Below are 16,167 nucleotides of genomic sequence, written 5' to 3' on the forward strand. Positions count from 1 at the left end.
CATCTTATCATCTTCAATAACTCTTTTCAGATGCAGATTCACATATATTTAAACAATACAAAATATGTAGTATGGCGTGGAGTTTTTCCTTCGGTCTCAAAAACTTTACAAAAATATGTTCAAAAATCAATCTCTAACCTTTGGAATAGCAAATCATTAAGAAAGCTGTCCAAAAGACTTCACCGCTAAAAGTGAGCCGATCTATGAAGGTCACTGGGAGAACTAGAAGTGACATTGTAGCGATCAAAGCAAGATCTTGTCAATTACGAGATATCAATTCATCGAGGATCGCTTTAATTACAGCCTTGGAAATTGAAAGAGGGTGATGATTACCGATGAGATTACTGATCATTGAGATTGAGCCTTTCAGTAAAAAAAAAAAAAAAAAAAAAAGGCCCTATTACAAATGATCAGCCAAAGATACCAGGCTGCGAGAGCGAGATGATGATTTGAGGAGTTGTATGGCTTGTAATATTCCTCCTAGTCATGCAAAGGCTAATTACTGCGCTACTGCATGGACTATGATTCTCTGATCGTAAGCTCACCCATACCCTATCACAAAGATAACTCTACGCATCCATTCACCTCTCCTAGTGCCCTGAAATCGCTTGAAGGAGCGGCTTTCTATGACGATGATTTTTTTTTTTTTTTACTCTTTTGAAAGATGCTCACACAATAATCGTCTCCTGCAACAACAGTGAGAGCGACAAGCTCCCAGAGATATCCTTTGTGGTGTAATTATGACACGTGTTAGTCTCTTATGGCAGCAGTTAGCCACGTGACCATTCACCAAGAAGTCTGAGCTACGTGTTAGTCATTATCACAAAGATCGGGAGAATAGAACTAGTGCGCGTTGGGCGCGACAATTCATTCCAGTATGACCCATTACTAATGACTTGGAACGATTATCTTGCAATTTTGCAGGTTATACTTCTAGATACCTAGATACGCGTCAATGTATTCTTAGAAGGGAGGTGAAGAGAGATGATCGTCTTTACAATATTTTGCAGAATTGTCATTGAAATGCAAAAATGAGCATCTTTCCCTAAAAAAAGTCTGGATCAAATATTCAACCAAACGTCATGGATATCATCTGCTATTCAAGAAAAGAATTGTTGTTTTATAAAAATATATAAAAGTCATATAATACTCCGTGCATGCACATCTCATAAAGCACCGATAAAAGAGAGAGAGAGAATATGTTGTTGAATTTACCAACCGAGCCAAATGGTATGATATATAATATAAATGCATGCGTTTACGCCCATTTCATCTTCTCTTTGGTAAAAAATAAAAATAAAAATATAAACCTCTCAATGAGGCTCATGTGCAAATAGATGTGTATTATAACATTTTCCATGTATTCCTGTTTGCCTATTTAAAAAAAAAAAAAAAAAAAAAAAAGAAGACCATTGAGACACAAAGAAACAGCATGCCATGCATCAAGTCAACTGAACAACAAATAAAACAATTAGAACAAAACAAATGACAAAAAACAGTTTTTCCTCTTCCTTCCCCCCCCCCCCCAAAAAAAAAAAAAAAAAAGAAAATAAAATAAAATAGAATCCATAGTCATACCCATCTTTTTAATAGTTTTTCAAATGCAAAAAAAAAAGCGAAATAAAAAATAAAAAAAAAAAAAAAAAAGTGCTCCATAATTGATCAAATGACTCCATTTAAACATTGCGCGCGTGAATTTCTTTCAAATCCATTAATAAAGATTAATAAGGATGAAGATGTTTTATGGATAGTGAGAAGTATATTTATATGTTTTTTTTTTTTTTTTTTTTTTTTTTTTTTTTTCAATTCTTTAGAATATGACCGATATTGTATGTTAAGGAAGCACAAGGACAACAGACCCATGCAGCTTCGGACATTTATGATTGAGCAACGTTCAACTCGTCAACGGACATTTTCTTTCTTTTTTTTTTTTTTGTGTTTGTGTGTTTTTGTTTTTGTTTTGTGTTTTTATTTGTTTGTTTGTACATGTTTATGGGTTTTTGCTATGCGCCAGAGGCCGTGGTATTATTGGTATCTGTTTTTGATGGTGTTGTTGTTGGCGTTGCAGCGGTAGCAGATGTAGTCATCTCTTTTGTTTCATCGACAGACCCCTCGGTCGTAAGAGTCTCAGATGTAGTTCTGGCAGTAATGTTCGCGTCAACCATATGCGAAACCAAGTGTGCAAGGATTCCAGTCTTTGAATAAAACTTCTTGCGACAATCCTCTTCGAAACAGGGGTAAGGAGGGTTACTCATCAAGGTTTTGTGATGCCATAAGTGTTCCTCCAAGATCTTCTTGTTTGGTATCAAGATCTTGCATCCCTCGAAACCGCATTGCTTAATAGTTGAATATAGTTTTGTGAAGGGGAGAAAAATAAATAAAAACAAAAAAGATCACTGTTAATTGTCTGATGTTTGCTCTGAAGGGAGGGATATTCTTTAAAAAGTAGATATTGCCATTATCATACTGTTGTAAGTATTACGCTACCTTTCGATAGAGACAGTCATGCTTGTATGCAGATCCTTGGCATTTAAATCTGCCTTTACAAGTGCTGTATGCACATCCAAACGTATGATTCTCATCCAAGTCCTTGTGGATCCTTGTCTGATGGTCTTTCAGCTGCTTACTACCGGAGTACAGCTTACCACAGCCCACGAACAGACATCTCCACTCGATCCCAATGGACTGCTCCTCATGAAGCTGCACATGTCGCTGAAGTGTCAACGGGTTTGCTAGGATCGACTTGCAGAAAGCATAGTTACATTGGAAATCCTTGCCTACAAGTCCCTTCTCGTGATCGAGCACATGGCGACGCACGTAATCCGTGCTGCCAAAAGTGGACTTGCAACCCTCAAAAGGACAGGGCAGCCTTACACCCGATTGGACTTGTCTACATCGAAGTTCATGGGTCCTTAGGCACCTACTCGTTCCAAACAATTTGTTACATCCTTTATTCGGGCAAGGAAGCTTGACATTACTGTCACGCTCTCGGTGGATCTGCAGATGGTCTTTAAGGCTTTTTGGCGTCGAAAGGAACTTGCTACAGTCCGGTCGGATGCAAGGGAATTTGCTTGCTTCTTCTGGACTGATTTCAGGCATGTGCGTGACCAGATGACGGGAAAACTTCTCGACTGAAGTGTACGATGCCTTACAGTCAGATTCTTCACAGATAAAGACAGGCGGCGTCACATTTGGTCGACAGATGCGCTCATGGGCTTTCAAGGTCTGCTCAGTACAAAATTGGAGTTTGCATCCATGAGTACCGCAAGGGAGCCGCAACTTGAGACCGGAAACATTATTATATCGTGCCGGTAGTCGAAGGCTAGAACTTTCGCTACTCTTTCTTTCTCTCGTGGATCTAGGGACCAGGCCTTCAGACATAGCCATGTCTGTTTTGTGATCGTTGGGTGAGGCCATGGTCGGTGTTGAGGACGACCATGACCAGGACGGTGTCGATGAAGTCGATAGCAAAGACAACGATGATGCAGCTGCGGAAATGTCGACGTACAATGTCCTGTCGCCCTTCGACACTGTCGCAGGCGAAGGCGAACGCGACTGTGGCTGCGAAAAATTTGGCGAAAAGGGGACTTGGGCATCAGGGGATAGGCATTGCGAAAACATCTTCTCCTCGGATAGAACTGTTGTCGTGATCGGGCTGTATACACTGGATGCTTTGCTTGCATAAACCATGGACTTTGATGTCGGAGAAGGCAGAGAAGGCGGAGAAGACGGAGAGTATGAAACAGATGATGGTGGACTCATGGGCGTAGTTGGAGATGGACTCTTGAAGGTCTTGCTATGAGACCTTGACTCTTGTGAATAGTGTGGTTCATGGTATCCCTCGTCCTGTTCGCTTTGTCTCGAATATGGAACCTGTTGTGATGGTGAATATTGTTCTGGCTGTGGAGAATGAGGCAAGCGACCTACTGAGATGCTTCTTGGTGAGCCGTAGGAAAGAGAAGCGCTTTTGATTGAATATGACGTTGGGTATGAAGAGTGGTGAGATGAAGTATGTTTATGTTGTGGTCCCGGCGAAGACCTGGCTGCACGTTCTTGTGGATCTTCAGGCCAACATCTCATTCTGTCCGTTGGTGAATTACTGCTGTTTCGATAGAAAGATGGGGGAGTTGATGAAGGGCGATGGTTATATGGAGGCTGCTGATCTTGATATTGATATTGGTGCTGATTTTGGTATGAATGACTATTCTGTGGACATTGATCATAAGCTGGGGAGTGTGAGTGCATGATTCGTGATGCCATATTTATAAAATTTTATAGGCTGTGCAAATGCGCGTAAGTAGAATAGTAAAATAATTTTTTTTAAAAAATGCTCAAAGATTTTTTTTTCTAAGTTGAACAATACAAAGCTGAATGTGGAATGAGATGCAAATGAAAGACAGCAAATGATTAGGAATGAGGTATGCGACTACAGAATGCGTTTTTTTTTTTAGAGATGAAGAGAATAGAGAAGAAGGATTAGAGAACAAAGTAAATGCAAGTAAAGCAAATGATAAGAAAGAAACAATAAAAAAAAAAAAAAAAACAAAACAAAAAAAAAGGAAGAAAGAGATGTGAAAAGCAGCGTTTTAAAGGAAAAAGGCGAAGGGATAAGCGGACAAAAAAAGAAACGAAAAGGGAAAACAGAAAACAGAAAGTGGAAAGCAAAAAAAAAAAAGCAGAGAGCAGAAAGCAGGAAACAAAAAAAAATAAAGAAAGGAATGAATGGCCACTCGTTTTTTCCTCTTGTTCTCACAAGACGGAAGGAAAATCGACAGAGGCACCGGTTGGCAAGTAAGATTGAAGGGTGAGGCAAAAAAAAAAAAAAAAAAAAAAAAAAAAAAAGAAAAAAGTAATCGATCGTGCTCATGTTGATATGCCGCTAGACACAGCAGCAAAAGATATCTCTCAAAAAAAAGTGGGTTTTCAATAATTCAATTCAATCATCGATATATTTAATCTTTTTTTTCAAGTCTGTTGAGCAAAAAATATTGTGAGTACAAGTACAATTTTTTTTTTTTTATGCTGCACAGTCTACTGCATTGGAGGGAATAAGGACCGGGAGCGATGAAAAATTGCCCAGACAAGAGCACAGCAATGACCAAAATGATGTGTGACACATGAAGCATGAGGCAAAGGGCTACTGACACCAATGGCCTCCTAAAAAAAAAAAAAAAAAAAAAAAAAAGAAAGAAAGAAAGGAAAGAGTTTTTACACCATAAGATGGAGCCTTATTAGTGAGATGGTTTTCTTTATCTCATGGGAACATGCTGACGCTTGTGCTTGAACAGAGACAAGAGCCAATCTAACAATGCATTCAGTACATTTATGATATTGTATAGTATAGTAGTAGTGCAAATTCAAGAAAGTACCACCATACGCTAATAAATTCTTTCTTTATGAATATTTAACATATATATATATATGTATTCCTTACTCATCATTTATTGTTTTAAGGCTATTGAAGAGTGGTCGTAAGCACTATTTTTTATTCCAAGTAAAAAATATAAAAAGTTAGGACAAAGTCGGGCGAGAATTCCGAATGAGGCGGAGAAAATGATCCGATCATTCTTTAGTTAGATTGACATGAACTGCTCGACCCTATTAATCCGATGGTCTCCAACACTCTCATTCGTACTACGAAAAATAAGAAAGAAAGAAAAAAAGGTAAGAGAGACATGTAGAAAACGTTTATAGAACGGTATGATATGGGCCGATACAAGGGAAAGGGAAGGGAGGGGACATGGCTCAAAGTTTGTTCAATTGTCTGCATGCTAATTCAGGAACGAATAAAGAGTGGTGAATGATCGAGCGTTACACTTTGTTAATGGTGTAAAAAACGGGGGTGACAATACAAAAAATCACTTGAATAAGGAAATCAATTAAACAAAATAAACTAAATAAATAAATTTTTGTTATACTTTTCCAGAGGGAGGGAAAGAGATTTTTTTTTTTTTTTTTTTTTTTTTTTTTGTTTACCTGAAGGAAAAAGAGAGAGGAGATCGAGAGCACCCCAGGTACCTGTTTTCTATTTGTCGTGGTTTCTGTTTTGTCCCATGCAAAGAGAAGAGAACGATTGGGAGTTCTTTCTCTTGTCTACAAATATACTCTGCATATAAACAAACAATCCACAAAATGTGTGAGCAGCTTAAACAAAAAGGCAATATGAATACCATTCATCTATTCACAAAATATGGCGCAAAAAAAGAAAAAAAAAACTAGAGTAACATTCCCGCACGCACTTGTTTACTTGCTACATCATGACTTTTTTCTTTTCTCCCCCCCCTTTTTTTTGTATGTGCGCTTCTCATAATAAGAAAAAAAACAGAGGCTAAAGCATAGAGAGAGTGAGAATCGGAAAGTATAAAGATTTATAAATAATATATATATAAGTGAATGACAGTTACTTCTATGGGTACATTACTCGGGAATTATAGTCTTTTTACGCCAACTCATAAGGCGGGAGAAAACAAAAATAATCATGTAAAGTTGTATATTCCACTATTAACCACATAAAAAATAAAAAACCTTCTCCCGGTAAAAGAATATTTGCAATTGTTCGCCCTTGCGCAAATACTCCAAGCAATATTACGCTTTATGGTTGATTATGTTTAAAGTCCTCCGATCCCCAGGAAATGTCATTACAAAGCTTGTTCAGATGTGCTTGTTATTAAGGATGCCGCCAAAGAGCATGGAGTGGAAAAGAAAAGAGAAGAAGCTTTAGCGCCAGTATTCATTATATTAAAATATTAAAACCGGCTAATTGATTGAACAATGCATGATATCTTGTAGGTAAGTATATTTATTATAATATATACATTTCCATTAAGTACTTCTCTCTCTTTCCATGTGCTGTATCTTACATTTACAAACTTATTCCATTGCTTCTTTTCGGTTGTACTTTTTACTTTATCATACACCACAAGTTTGAATAAAAAACCAGGGGGATAAGAGGAAAGTGCCCCATAAAAGAAAGAGGCTAGGTGTCCACTCGGTTAAAACATTTTTTGATGGTAACCGTTGTTCATGAGCAAATGTCAACATCCAAATATTCCAGTGGGTATATATAATAAATATATATATATGTGTATACTGAATGAAAAATACATGAATAAGTATAGCCCGTTTCATTTGGTCGCGATACCTTATATTTTTTGAATACTTTCGAGTGTATTGGCAGCCAATTAGCTCGCTTGTTACGAGTATTGTTGCAAGTCCGTCACGTAGTGAGATGCCACCAGAACAATTCAATCATCGTTTTTAGATTAAAAATATAAGGTATCGTGACCAAATAAAATTGGCGATATATATAAATAATATAAACAATATAAAAAAAATAAAATAAAATAGGATGTGCGAATGTGCTCAGTGTATGCATGCTTGTGCGCGTGTTCTTTTTTGTCGTCCCGCCGAGACACGGATATGCAGGTTCGGGTATCAAAGCGCTGTCTGTCCACTGATAGTGAGACATCGACCGTCAACAAACAGCATAGCAGCGCCCATCCAATCCTAATTCTGTGTAAATAATGTGTGTACATTCAAAGAGTACCACCCGATCAAAGCTCAAAGATATGCATTGTCATGCTGTATTCATCACACTTCAATTGAGTTCCTGACTGGATACTCCCTCATTAAAAAGGGATGATAAAAACAATAATCGACGGTTGGGAAAAATAACGTAGGACAACGGTCAAGAGAGACTTGCATATGAGCCGTGCTATCAACCATCTAAGATTAGTGGTGCCGATACTGTGGATGATATTAAACACACTTATGAATGTAACATTTGTGTAATAAGGGGGGGAGAGCGAGAAAGAAAAATCAATTGACATGGCGTTGTGTTGTACGTCTGTGTTTACCTCTGTAGACCAACATCACGTCAACACGTGTATTGTTTTCCCAATCGACTCTCAGTCCTTAAATTATGTTAAAAATAAAGGAACCCGCATTAGCAGCAATGTGAAAATGGAAATGACACCAACAATAACATCAAAAGAAACGAGAGAAGCTTTAGCTGACATGTAGCACTCGCTAACAATAAGGAATAAGCGGTTATATCAGCTTAAATTATCTATATAATTTAGTAGCTGTGAAGGCAAGGTTCCTCACAATTTTGTTCTGCCTCTTTAAGTCCTGATTCTTTTTTTTTATTTTTTATGGATAAAGAAAAAAAAAAAAAAAGATGTCAAAAATACATCTTGTCAAGCGTCCCGCCACCTGCTATACTCATGCTGTAGAATCGTGTGGCAGCACGTCGTATTAAATAAATAAATAAATATTAATATATTTGTAATTCAAAGCGGCTGAACCGTAGGATTCAGATTTTTAAGCTCTAGATTATGGTAAAACGCGCCAGAATAAGAATTAGCTGCTATAATTACTCTATTAACATATATACTTTGGGCTATGTAGACTCTAAAAAGAGAGAGAGAGAGAGAGTAACCATGGGGCCTTATTACATACGATGGAGAGAATATGTAAACGAGGTTAAAAACTATTTCCTTCAGAATCTTCTTTTTGTCCTCCTAAGCATGATCAGCTCTCCTCTTTTTTAGCATTCTCCTTTTGGTATATATCAAGGTTAAATAAACAAAATATACACGTCGCTGTATCATTCAAGCAAGAGTCAAGGAAAAAAAAAAAAAAAAAAAAAAAAAGTTGGGGAATAAAGCTGCATGAATCCTTTCCTCCGATGCGTCGTTACAGCATGATCTATAGGGGCTAAACCGTTACTTTTTGATCGTTATCAAGATTATGCATTGTGATAGGAATGAGCACATTTTCAGGGGAGGCATATTATAGTAAATGTAGCATAGCTAGCATGGTATAGCATAGCATAGTATAAAATCGTGAATAACAACAGAGGTACGCATTGTAGAGAGAGTAGTAACTTGGGGGTATGGGCATTTTTTTTTTTTTTTTTTTTTTTTTTTGAAATAATGAAACATGGAAGGTGATAGTGTACCTAAACACAAGTTTGAACCGGAACTAAACTGCAGAAGCTTTGAATAACTATGTAATTGATGATACTCATTTCGTCCGTTATTCATTATTAATTGATCTCCTGTGCCTGGATGCTTCCATAAGTAACAGCGCTTATTTTTACTCATGATCATGAGCTTTGGTTATAAAGGGTAGTATAATCTCCCATAAGAAAAAAAGCCCCGAGAACTTCGTGATCTCATGGTACTATGTTTCTAAAACCCGTTTGGTTTTTTGCGACCTTGATCTTGATCCTCGCTTCCTTTTTTTTTTTTTTTTTTTTTAAAAGTCTGTCAATTCACCATCTTAAGCAATAGAGTATCTGTGGATTTTTCTTCTTCTTTATTGGTCCAGCAATGATAGTCGTTTAATGCTGTCGACAAGTACATGAATATGCTTTCTAATGCGGTAAATATATAAAAATCCTTCTAACTTGTTTTTTGTTCTTTATTTTTATCCCTTCTTTCGTCTTCTTTATTCGTCCTTCTTGATGTGCTCCTCCTTTTCCTCCTTATCTTCCTTATTATCCTTTTTGCTTTCCTCCTCCTCCTCCTCATCATCATCATCCAGCTGATCTGCATAGACCTCAGGGTGTTCTCTGAAACAATTCTGCATCGCCTGGAATTTTTCTACACAGTCTACACCCTTGGGCTCTGCTGTCGAGAACACAAAGCAAGAAAAGGCTTCTTTGAATGTATCACCACAAGGTGGCTGAGCCATGCCACCCAAGCATGGACAATCCCAGTTGATCTCTCCAGTCTCTGGATTAAATGCTGCGGATTGGTCCTTAGAATTTGATGATGATGAGTCGCTCTTATCAGGTGTTGTGGCTGGAGAAGGTTCCATGAAAATGATCACGTCCTTGCCATCTTCTTCTTGTCTAGTAGTGTATGACATCTTTTTTTTCTTCTGTAAGGTATATAGTATATGTTTGAGATCTTGGGTGTGCTGAGCGTTGAGTAAAAAAAAATTATGATGAGGATAAAGCCCGCTCCGTGAACGTGAAAGAAAAAAAAAAATAGTTGCTTTCCCGCTTGTTTATATAATAGCCTACAGATAACACGGGTATGATCCAGGTTAGTAAATTATAAATAAAATCTTTGGAAATCACATTGATGTATGCTACTATGAACTAAGCTTTGTTTCCGAAAAATGAAATGAGATATGCCTTTGTATAATGATAAGCTGAACACGTCAAGCATGCAATGCGTGCTGTATGTTTTTATTTTTGACTTTGTTACCTTGACGAGAATTGAGCAAAAGGTTGAAGAATTGAAATGAAAGTAGGATGACAAAAAAATAAAGATCCAGGAGTTTCTGAATGTATAAACAGCAGTCACAAACCAAATTAGGAAATCGAAAACTCGGAACAAGATCCTTTATTTGTTTACCCCATTAATGTTTTGCTGATATAATTTCTAAACGGTCTTTTCTTTATTTTCTTTTTCTTTTCTTACTTTTGTTTACCGGATCACCTGTTGTTGATATTGGTGCTGTTGCTGTTGAAATGGGATTTGCTGCTGGTAGAATGGCTGTTGTTGTTGTTGTTGTTGTTGCTGTGGTTGCTTTCCACGCCAGTTGATAAACTTCTTCACTGTGAACTGTCGGATATTAGTGATCTGTGTCTCCAAAACCAGTTTCCGTAGCAATGGTAGTTCATTCTCTCCATGCTTAAACAGGATCTGATCCGCTGGATCATCCGAAACTGGTTTAGGAGGAACATTAGATACTGCAAAAGGTGGTCCACCCGCAACTCCAGTTTCGGCCATATGGATCAAGCGCTCGTAATCGATCCTAAATGTATAAATCGGTACGCCTTGCTCCTTCAATGTTTTCAAAATATGGACTTTCAGTTCCTGAACTTCTTTCTCTGATTGTGTATCCACTTTGGCAATAATGGGTACGACATTGGCCTTCTCAGAAATCAACCGCATATATTCCACGTCTGTCGGTTTGAGACGGTGCAGAATCATATAAAAACACACGTCAATAAATCTGTGAGCGCCCACACCTAAACATCCCGAAATTGAGTCAATAGTCAATAATATTAGTGGAAAATATCAAACATATATGTTTTTAATGAAATTTATGCAACTCTGTCAAAGGAAGAGCCAAAAAAAAAAAAAAAAAAAAAAAAAAACTTACCCGTCACTAAAGACCGCATGAGTTCATTGTTGCTGACTTCAATAAACGGTGAGATCTTGCGATTTTTCTCTTCAAATGTCTGGCTCACATAACTCATAAAGAGATCAAAGTTGGTCCGAGCATCGACTACACTTCCATATCCAGGGGTGTCTAGTAGATTCAAGGTTGAAGCAGAGTTTAGAATTCCTGTGCAAGCATAGCAACAACAATAACAACAACAACAACAACAACAAAAAAACGAGCCTGTGTCGCGTGTGTTGCCAACGATTCATTAACGATAAATGAGAATTGCTCTTTTTTCTTTTTCTTTTTTTGTCATGCCCCAACAGCGACGATCATAAATAGCAATTATATATATACCTAGAAAGACGAGATTACGTGCAGGGACCTCATCATCTGCATCCATATTGTCCCAAGGAATCTCCATCATTGTACTCGCAAACTTTTCAGTCAGAGCCTCAGTCCGAATATAATCATCATCATCGTCGTCATCCTGGTTGTCATTACTATCATTGTTCCCATTCTGGATGTTTTCCATGTCCTTTGTATCGTCTTCGTTTTTACTGTCACTACTGCCATTAATTGTACGACGAGAGTTCTTTCGTCGTTCCCAGTCGTGAGAGAGGACCTCTGGAAGAGTCTCGATGAACTGTCTTGCAAAGGACGTCTTTCCTATTCCACTGTCACCGACTACTGCTAGACGGAGATGACCAATGTTCTGACCAGCAAATGGATTGGCTAGAAGGTAATGAGGCGTTGCCATTGATTAAGAATTGGTTTATCGTTTTTAGTCTAATGAGTAATTGAGATGAAATAAATTGAATTGGTCGAGGTACATTCAACAAACAGACAAACAAAAAAAAAAAAAAAAAAAAAAAAAAAAAGAGAAAAGGAAAGAAAAGAAAAGAAAAGAAAAGAAAGGAATAGAAGAAAGAGGATAGGCATACTCAGTAAGGTTGAGGACGCAGATAGTGTTGTCGCCATTAGGGATATGTATTGTTGTGTGGCACAGGTAAGATAATAATAAGAAAAAAAGGGGGGAGAAGAGAGGTGGCAAAAAGAAAAAGATGAATAAAAAGATGAGGTTCTAGTTAAATGTGTCAATAATATCAATCAATCAAATAGCCGATCTTGATTATAAAAAGATTCTGGGCTATTTTCTACTCTTTTTTACTCTCACTCCACTTCTCAACAGCTCTTTGCCTGTGTAGTGTAGTCTCTGAAAATGGTGCATCAAGGCAAGTACCATGAGGCGTTTTTACAAAGAGGAAGATCGGGGCTATTAGTTCAGCAACAGTATTTATACCTGGTAGAACCGTGCTCTTTTTTTTTTTTTTTATAAAAAAGGCTATAGGGCGTATGCTCTGTCTTTGCATTGCCGTATCAATCCACAAAATATGTATAGCAAATATTTGTCGCGTAGTACGTGTAATCATTCAAATTTGCCTCGCCCCCCTGGGCGAAGTCATCCAATCTCCTTGGCCAACACACAACTGAATCATTTTGTTGTTTCAAGTCGGCCCCAAATAAATTCCACAAACTATAAGATCCAAGATCAGAATTATACTTTTTTTTTTTTTTTTTTTTTTAAGCTCCAAGCTAATAAAAATCAAAAAGATTGACAAACAGAATTTGTTAAAGTATTTCGGATTATTTAGCTTTTTATGCATTCAAATGACAGGATTATTTGGCTGAATTATCGCTCTTAGTGTACTTGTTGTGAGAGAGACGCGACTGATACTCGATCTGGTCTATTATAAATGCAAAGCTAGGATTACTACGCATCATTTGTTTATCAATGCGATATGTTTCCTTACGGAGCTGTGGTAGAGCTACGGATGTCGGCTTCGGTCCTGATTTTGACTTTGATTTCGAAGTCAGTCTGGATGATGATGAATTCGAGGATGTAGAAGGTGATGTAGGAAGAGGGGTCGTAGCGGACGTTGTGGTCCACACAACTGACTTGTCCGATTCTGATTGCACAAACAAGTCTGTAGAGAAAACTTGGGATTGTAACGGTACACCTCGCCAAGATAGCTTCTCAAACGTTAACTTGAGTGGGTCCGTAGAAGATACTTTGATCGCTGCAGGGACCTTGGAGGACGCTGAGCCTTGCACGTGGATCTTGGTTACATTGTTACGGAAGAGTGCATGCAGGAGAGCCAAAGGGGACAAGGAGATCACCCCAGCTGTTTTTTTTTTTTTTTAGCATTAAAGTAAAAAAAAAACCAGATGCCAAGCGTAATGGAATATAAAAGAGAAAATTCAAAAAGAAGAGAGGTTACAAAAGATGGCGCTTATTAATGATCAATGAAGCTGTAAAGACTAGCACGAAAAACAAACAACAACAACAACAATAATAATAATAATAAAAAGCTCGGCAGTCGTCATCAACAATGCTTGTAGATCTGCCCTTTCTGATCTCTGATGTGTCACACAATTGTCGGTCTGGTTGGGGTCGAGCCCAGAAACAATCAAAGAACTCACCGACGATTGCCAAGAAATGTTCTGTGTTCCCAAGAAAGAGAGTAGTAGGGATAGCAATGCAGCCACAGGCTGCAAATACGAACGCGACACTCTTGCATTGACGAAGAGATCCAGCATAAGGCCCTACATAAGCTACGACTGAATTGGATGGGGTTGCAAACGGGTTTTTAAGTTGCTTTGCCGCTGTTGTTTTTGTTGACACTGCTTGGGGTTGCAGACCAATTGTTGAACTGCTGCTGTTTGGAGTATTTTTCTTCTGACTGGTACCGTGGTGTTTAGTTGTGACAGCAGAGAAAGAGATGCAGCGCATATTATGCCTGATCAATGAACGAGGAATGAGGACACATGATCTTCCTATGGGAATCAAGAACGACATGATTCTGAACAGACAGATTACAAAAAAAAAAAAAAAAAAAAAAAGCTTTTTCTGCACGAACACGAACAACATGGGGATATTTTTATTGCACGTGCCGCGACCATCCTGTCTGTAGGATGCTTTTTTAACCTTCCATCAACTCTTCCAACTCTTGACTTGCGTTTCATTCAACTTTGCACTCTTCATTAAATTCACCTTGATCATTTCTCTTTTCTTTTCCTCTATCAATAAATAACAGGGATTGACAACAAAGTGGACGCCTTAAAAGGACAAAAGAGGAGAAAGGATATACTGAACTGACTTGTTATACGACCTTTTTCTCCTCTCTCCCGCTCATTCACTCTTGCGCTACAACTTCCCTGTTCATTTCTCCCTGTCTGGCCCCATTCGGGCATTTTTATCTGCCAATTGTGGCCTGATAATCAACAGCACTGTCAACAGTAAAAGTAGACATGACATCTTATCTACCCTGGTATCTGTCTTACTCTCTCGCGGCTGCAGCCGTTGCGGTGTTGAGTGGCGGAGCCTTGCTCTATCATTATCAATGCGAAATCATTTATCCCGCCAACTTTCCGGAAGGCTCAAGAAAACATGTAGCGTATACTATCTATTCTGCCCTTTTTGCTCTCGCCCTTCCTCTTTGTCTTACTATCACTCATAATCAAATGTTCAAGTGCAACTTACACCGCGCATCTTCTGTTTCCTTCGCTGACATCATTTTCACCATTCTCTTTCGCTTCGATACCACAACGTCAAATCTAATGTGAAACTCAGGTGGCAAAGCCGTCGCAGTATAACTTGCCATATGAAGACCTTACGCTGATCACACCAGACAAGGTTAAGATCAAGGCATACCTAATTAAACACCCTGATGACAGTATCGCTCGCAGAAGACCCACTATTCTCTACCTTCACGTAAGTGCCATAACAATCAATAACTCGTTGTGTCACATTCCATAATGTTATACTGTTCTTTCTAATATTCGAGAGATGATGAGTGTCTGAAGACATTAAATTGTTCCAAAGTAGATTGTTTACCATGTACACCATGTATTGTCCATAACCTCCTCTTTTTTTTTTTTTTTTTTTTTTTATTCTTTTTGTTGATTATATCTTGGTTAGGCGAATGCCGGCAATATGGGCCACAGGTTATCAATCGCGGAAGTCTTTTATAAACAGTTTGGATGCAATATATTCATGCTTTCTTATCGTGGGTAAGGAAAGCTTCAAAAAAAAAAAAAATAAATAAATAAATAAAAATTAAAAAAGTAATAATATTTAAATAACTTCAAATAACTATAGGTACGGACTGAGTGAAGGAAGTCCATCAGAAAAGGGTCTCAAGATAGATGCAAAGGTAAACGACAACAATATTAAAGAAGTTAAAAAAAAAAAAAATCTTGAGTTGGGCAATAACCATTTTCGATGGATATTTTAGACTGCGCTTGACTACATCAAGAAACATCCAGTGATTGCAGAAACCAAGTTGATTGCATACGGTCAATCTATTGGAGGCGCGGTTTCCATTGACATTGTCGCTAATAATGAGGAAGCATTTTCGGGACTGATAATTGAAAATACGTTTTTGAGTCTGGTAAGGAAGGGGAAAATGAACGTTTATGATTGTGTGCATGTCTCTTATTTGAAGGGATATGGTGCAAGTGGTGTAATGCTTAATCTTGACAAAATGTATTACATGTACGATATCCACATCTGATCGAAACTAATAATAACTATAATTTTAATCATGCTATTAACTAGCGCAAGGTTATTCCGCATGTGCTGCCAATGATCGCACGAGTAGCCTTTCTATGTCACCAGAAATGGGATTCTGAAAAGATGATCAGGGGCATTACTCGGTTGCCGGTCCTGTTTCTATCGGGTCTGAAAGACGAACTTGTACCACCTTCACATATGAAAGAACTATATCGAGTCTTGGATACTACAGGAGAAGTGGTCTGGACAGAGTTCCCAAATGGGACCCATAACGATACATGTCTAAAGGATGGATATTTTGAGGCAATCAAGAAATTTCTGAATGGAATTACGGCAAAACAGGAATGAGTCCAACAATTGGATTTAAAAAAAAAAAAAAAAAAAAAATCGTCAAGAGTTTCATGTAATGTGGGCTGAGATGGTTGTTTGAATATTTCTTTTTTAGTATAATATACACCCATCCA

The 16,167-nt window shown here is 37.9% G+C and overlaps 6 protein-coding genes across 6 annotated transcripts; 2 read left to right on the top strand and 4 right to left on the bottom strand.

Moving 5' to 3' along the window:
* Nucleotides 1-1,941: 1,941 nt before the first annotated feature.
* Nucleotides 1,942-4,513, bottom strand: BCR41DRAFT_389445 (hypothetical protein). The gene is made up of 2 exons (XM_022028120.1): nt 2,488-4,513; nt 1,942-2,336 (listed from the first exon to the last, which is right to left on the bottom strand). Exons 1-2 carry the CDS (start codon nt 4,258-4,260, stop codon nt 2,004-2,006), a joined length of 2,106 nt encoding a protein of 701 aa, XP_021877342.1. The 5' UTR covers nt 4,261-4,513; the 3' UTR covers nt 1,942-2,003.
* Nucleotides 4,514-7,007: 2,494 nt separating this feature from the next.
* BCR41DRAFT_374295 (hypothetical protein) lies at nt 7,008-8,022 on the top strand (the record flags this gene model as incomplete). Its single annotated transcript, XM_022026860.1, is given in 4 exon segments — nt 7,008-7,057; nt 7,348-7,459; nt 7,680-7,776; nt 7,796-8,022. 4 exon segments carry the CDS (start codon nt 7,008-7,010, stop codon nt 8,020-8,022), a joined length of 486 nt encoding a protein of 161 aa, XP_021877343.1.
* A 1,290-nt stretch (nt 8,023-9,312) lies between these two features.
* Nucleotides 9,313-10,249, bottom strand: BCR41DRAFT_425356 (hypothetical protein). Its single transcript, XM_022030577.1, has 2 exons — nt 10,221-10,249; nt 9,313-10,029 (listed from the first exon to the last, which is right to left on the bottom strand). The coding sequence occupies exon 2, from the start codon at nt 9,874-9,876 to the stop codon at nt 9,454-9,456; it is 423 nt and encodes a 140-aa protein (XP_021877344.1). The 5' UTR covers nt 9,877-10,029; nt 10,221-10,249; the 3' UTR covers nt 9,313-9,453.
* A 120-nt stretch (nt 10,250-10,369) lies between these two features.
* Nucleotides 10,370-11,862, bottom strand: BCR41DRAFT_361484 (Septin-domain-containing protein). Its single transcript, XM_022025542.1, has 3 exons — nt 11,485-11,862; nt 11,125-11,274; nt 10,370-10,990 (listed from the first exon to the last, which is right to left on the bottom strand). Exons 1-3 carry the CDS (start codon nt 11,660-11,662, stop codon nt 10,443-10,445), a joined length of 876 nt encoding a protein of 291 aa, XP_021877345.1. The 5' UTR covers nt 11,663-11,862; the 3' UTR covers nt 10,370-10,442.
* A 908-nt stretch (nt 11,863-12,770) lies between these two features.
* On the bottom strand, nt 12,771-14,002 carry BCR41DRAFT_361486 (hypothetical protein). Its single transcript, XM_022025543.1, has 2 exons — nt 13,612-14,002; nt 12,771-13,313 (listed from the first exon to the last, which is right to left on the bottom strand). Exons 1-2 carry the CDS (start codon nt 13,985-13,987, stop codon nt 12,808-12,810), a joined length of 882 nt encoding a protein of 293 aa, XP_021877346.1. The 5' UTR covers nt 13,988-14,002; the 3' UTR covers nt 12,771-12,807.
* An 82-nt stretch (nt 14,003-14,084) lies between these two features.
* BCR41DRAFT_361487 (Alpha/Beta hydrolase protein) lies at nt 14,085-16,088 on the top strand. The gene is made up of 6 exons (XM_022025544.1): nt 14,085-14,580; nt 14,762-14,902; nt 15,110-15,201; nt 15,290-15,344; nt 15,426-15,581; nt 15,749-16,088. Exons 1-6 carry the CDS (start codon nt 14,440-14,442, stop codon nt 16,049-16,051), a joined length of 888 nt encoding a protein of 295 aa, XP_021877347.1. The 5' UTR covers nt 14,085-14,439; the 3' UTR covers nt 16,052-16,088.
* The last annotated feature ends 79 nt before the right edge of the window (nt 16,089-16,167 follow it).

The sequence above is a fragment of the Lobosporangium transversale genome (assembly GCF_002105155.1).
Source record: "Lobosporangium transversale strain NRRL 3116 chromosome Unknown BCR41scaffold_48, whole genome shotgun sequence".
Taxonomy (NCBI): Eukaryota; Fungi; Mortierellomycota; class Mortierellomycetes; order Mortierellales; family Mortierellaceae; genus Lobosporangium; species Lobosporangium transversale.

What these genes read in the sequence shown, in the direction of transcription:
- BCR41DRAFT_389445 (XM_022028120.1), bottom strand. Translation starts at nt 4,260, where the DNA reads ATGGCATCACGAATCATGCACTCACACTCCCCAGCTTATGATCAATGT. An exon ending in ATGACTGTCTCTATCGAAAG is followed by an intron (nt 2,337 to 2,487) that starts GTAGCGTAATAC and finishes TCAACTATTAAG; the next exon opens with CAATGCGGTTTCGAGGGATG.
- BCR41DRAFT_425356 (XM_022030577.1), bottom strand. Translation starts at nt 9,876, where the DNA reads ATGTCATACACTACTAGACAAGAAGAAGATGGCAAGGACGTGATCATT.
- BCR41DRAFT_361484 (XM_022025542.1), bottom strand. Translation starts at nt 11,662, where the DNA reads ATGGAAAACATCCAGAATGGGAACAATGATAGTAATGACAACCAGGAT. An exon ending in ACGTAATCTCGTCTTTCTAG is followed by an intron (nt 11,275 to 11,484) that starts GTATATATATAA and finishes TGAATCTACTAG; the next exon opens with ACACCCCTGGATATGGAAGT. An exon ending in CATGCGGTCTTTAGTGACGG is followed by an intron (nt 10,991 to 11,124) that starts GTAAGTTTTTTT and finishes CGGGATGTTTAG; the next exon opens with GTGTGGGCGCTCACAGATTT.
- BCR41DRAFT_361486 (XM_022025543.1), bottom strand. Translation starts at nt 13,987, where the DNA reads ATGTCGTTCTTGATTCCCATAGGAAGATCATGTGTCCTCATTCCTCGT. An exon ending in ACATTTCTTGGCAATCGTCG is followed by an intron (nt 13,314 to 13,611) that starts GTGAGTTCTTTG and finishes AAAAAAAAACAG; the next exon opens with CTGGGGTGATCTCCTTGTCC.
- BCR41DRAFT_361487 (XM_022025544.1), top strand. Translation starts at nt 14,440, where the DNA reads ATGACATCTTATCTACCCTGGTATCTGTCTTACTCTCTCGCGGCTGCA. An exon ending in CGGAAGGCTCAAGAAAACAT is followed by an intron (nt 14,581 to 14,761) that starts GTAGCGTATACT and finishes TGTGAAACTCAG; the next exon opens with GTGGCAAAGCCGTCGCAGTA. An exon ending in CCACTATTCTCTACCTTCAC is followed by an intron (nt 14,903 to 15,109) that starts GTAAGTGCCATA and finishes TATCTTGGTTAG; the next exon opens with GCGAATGCCGGCAATATGGG.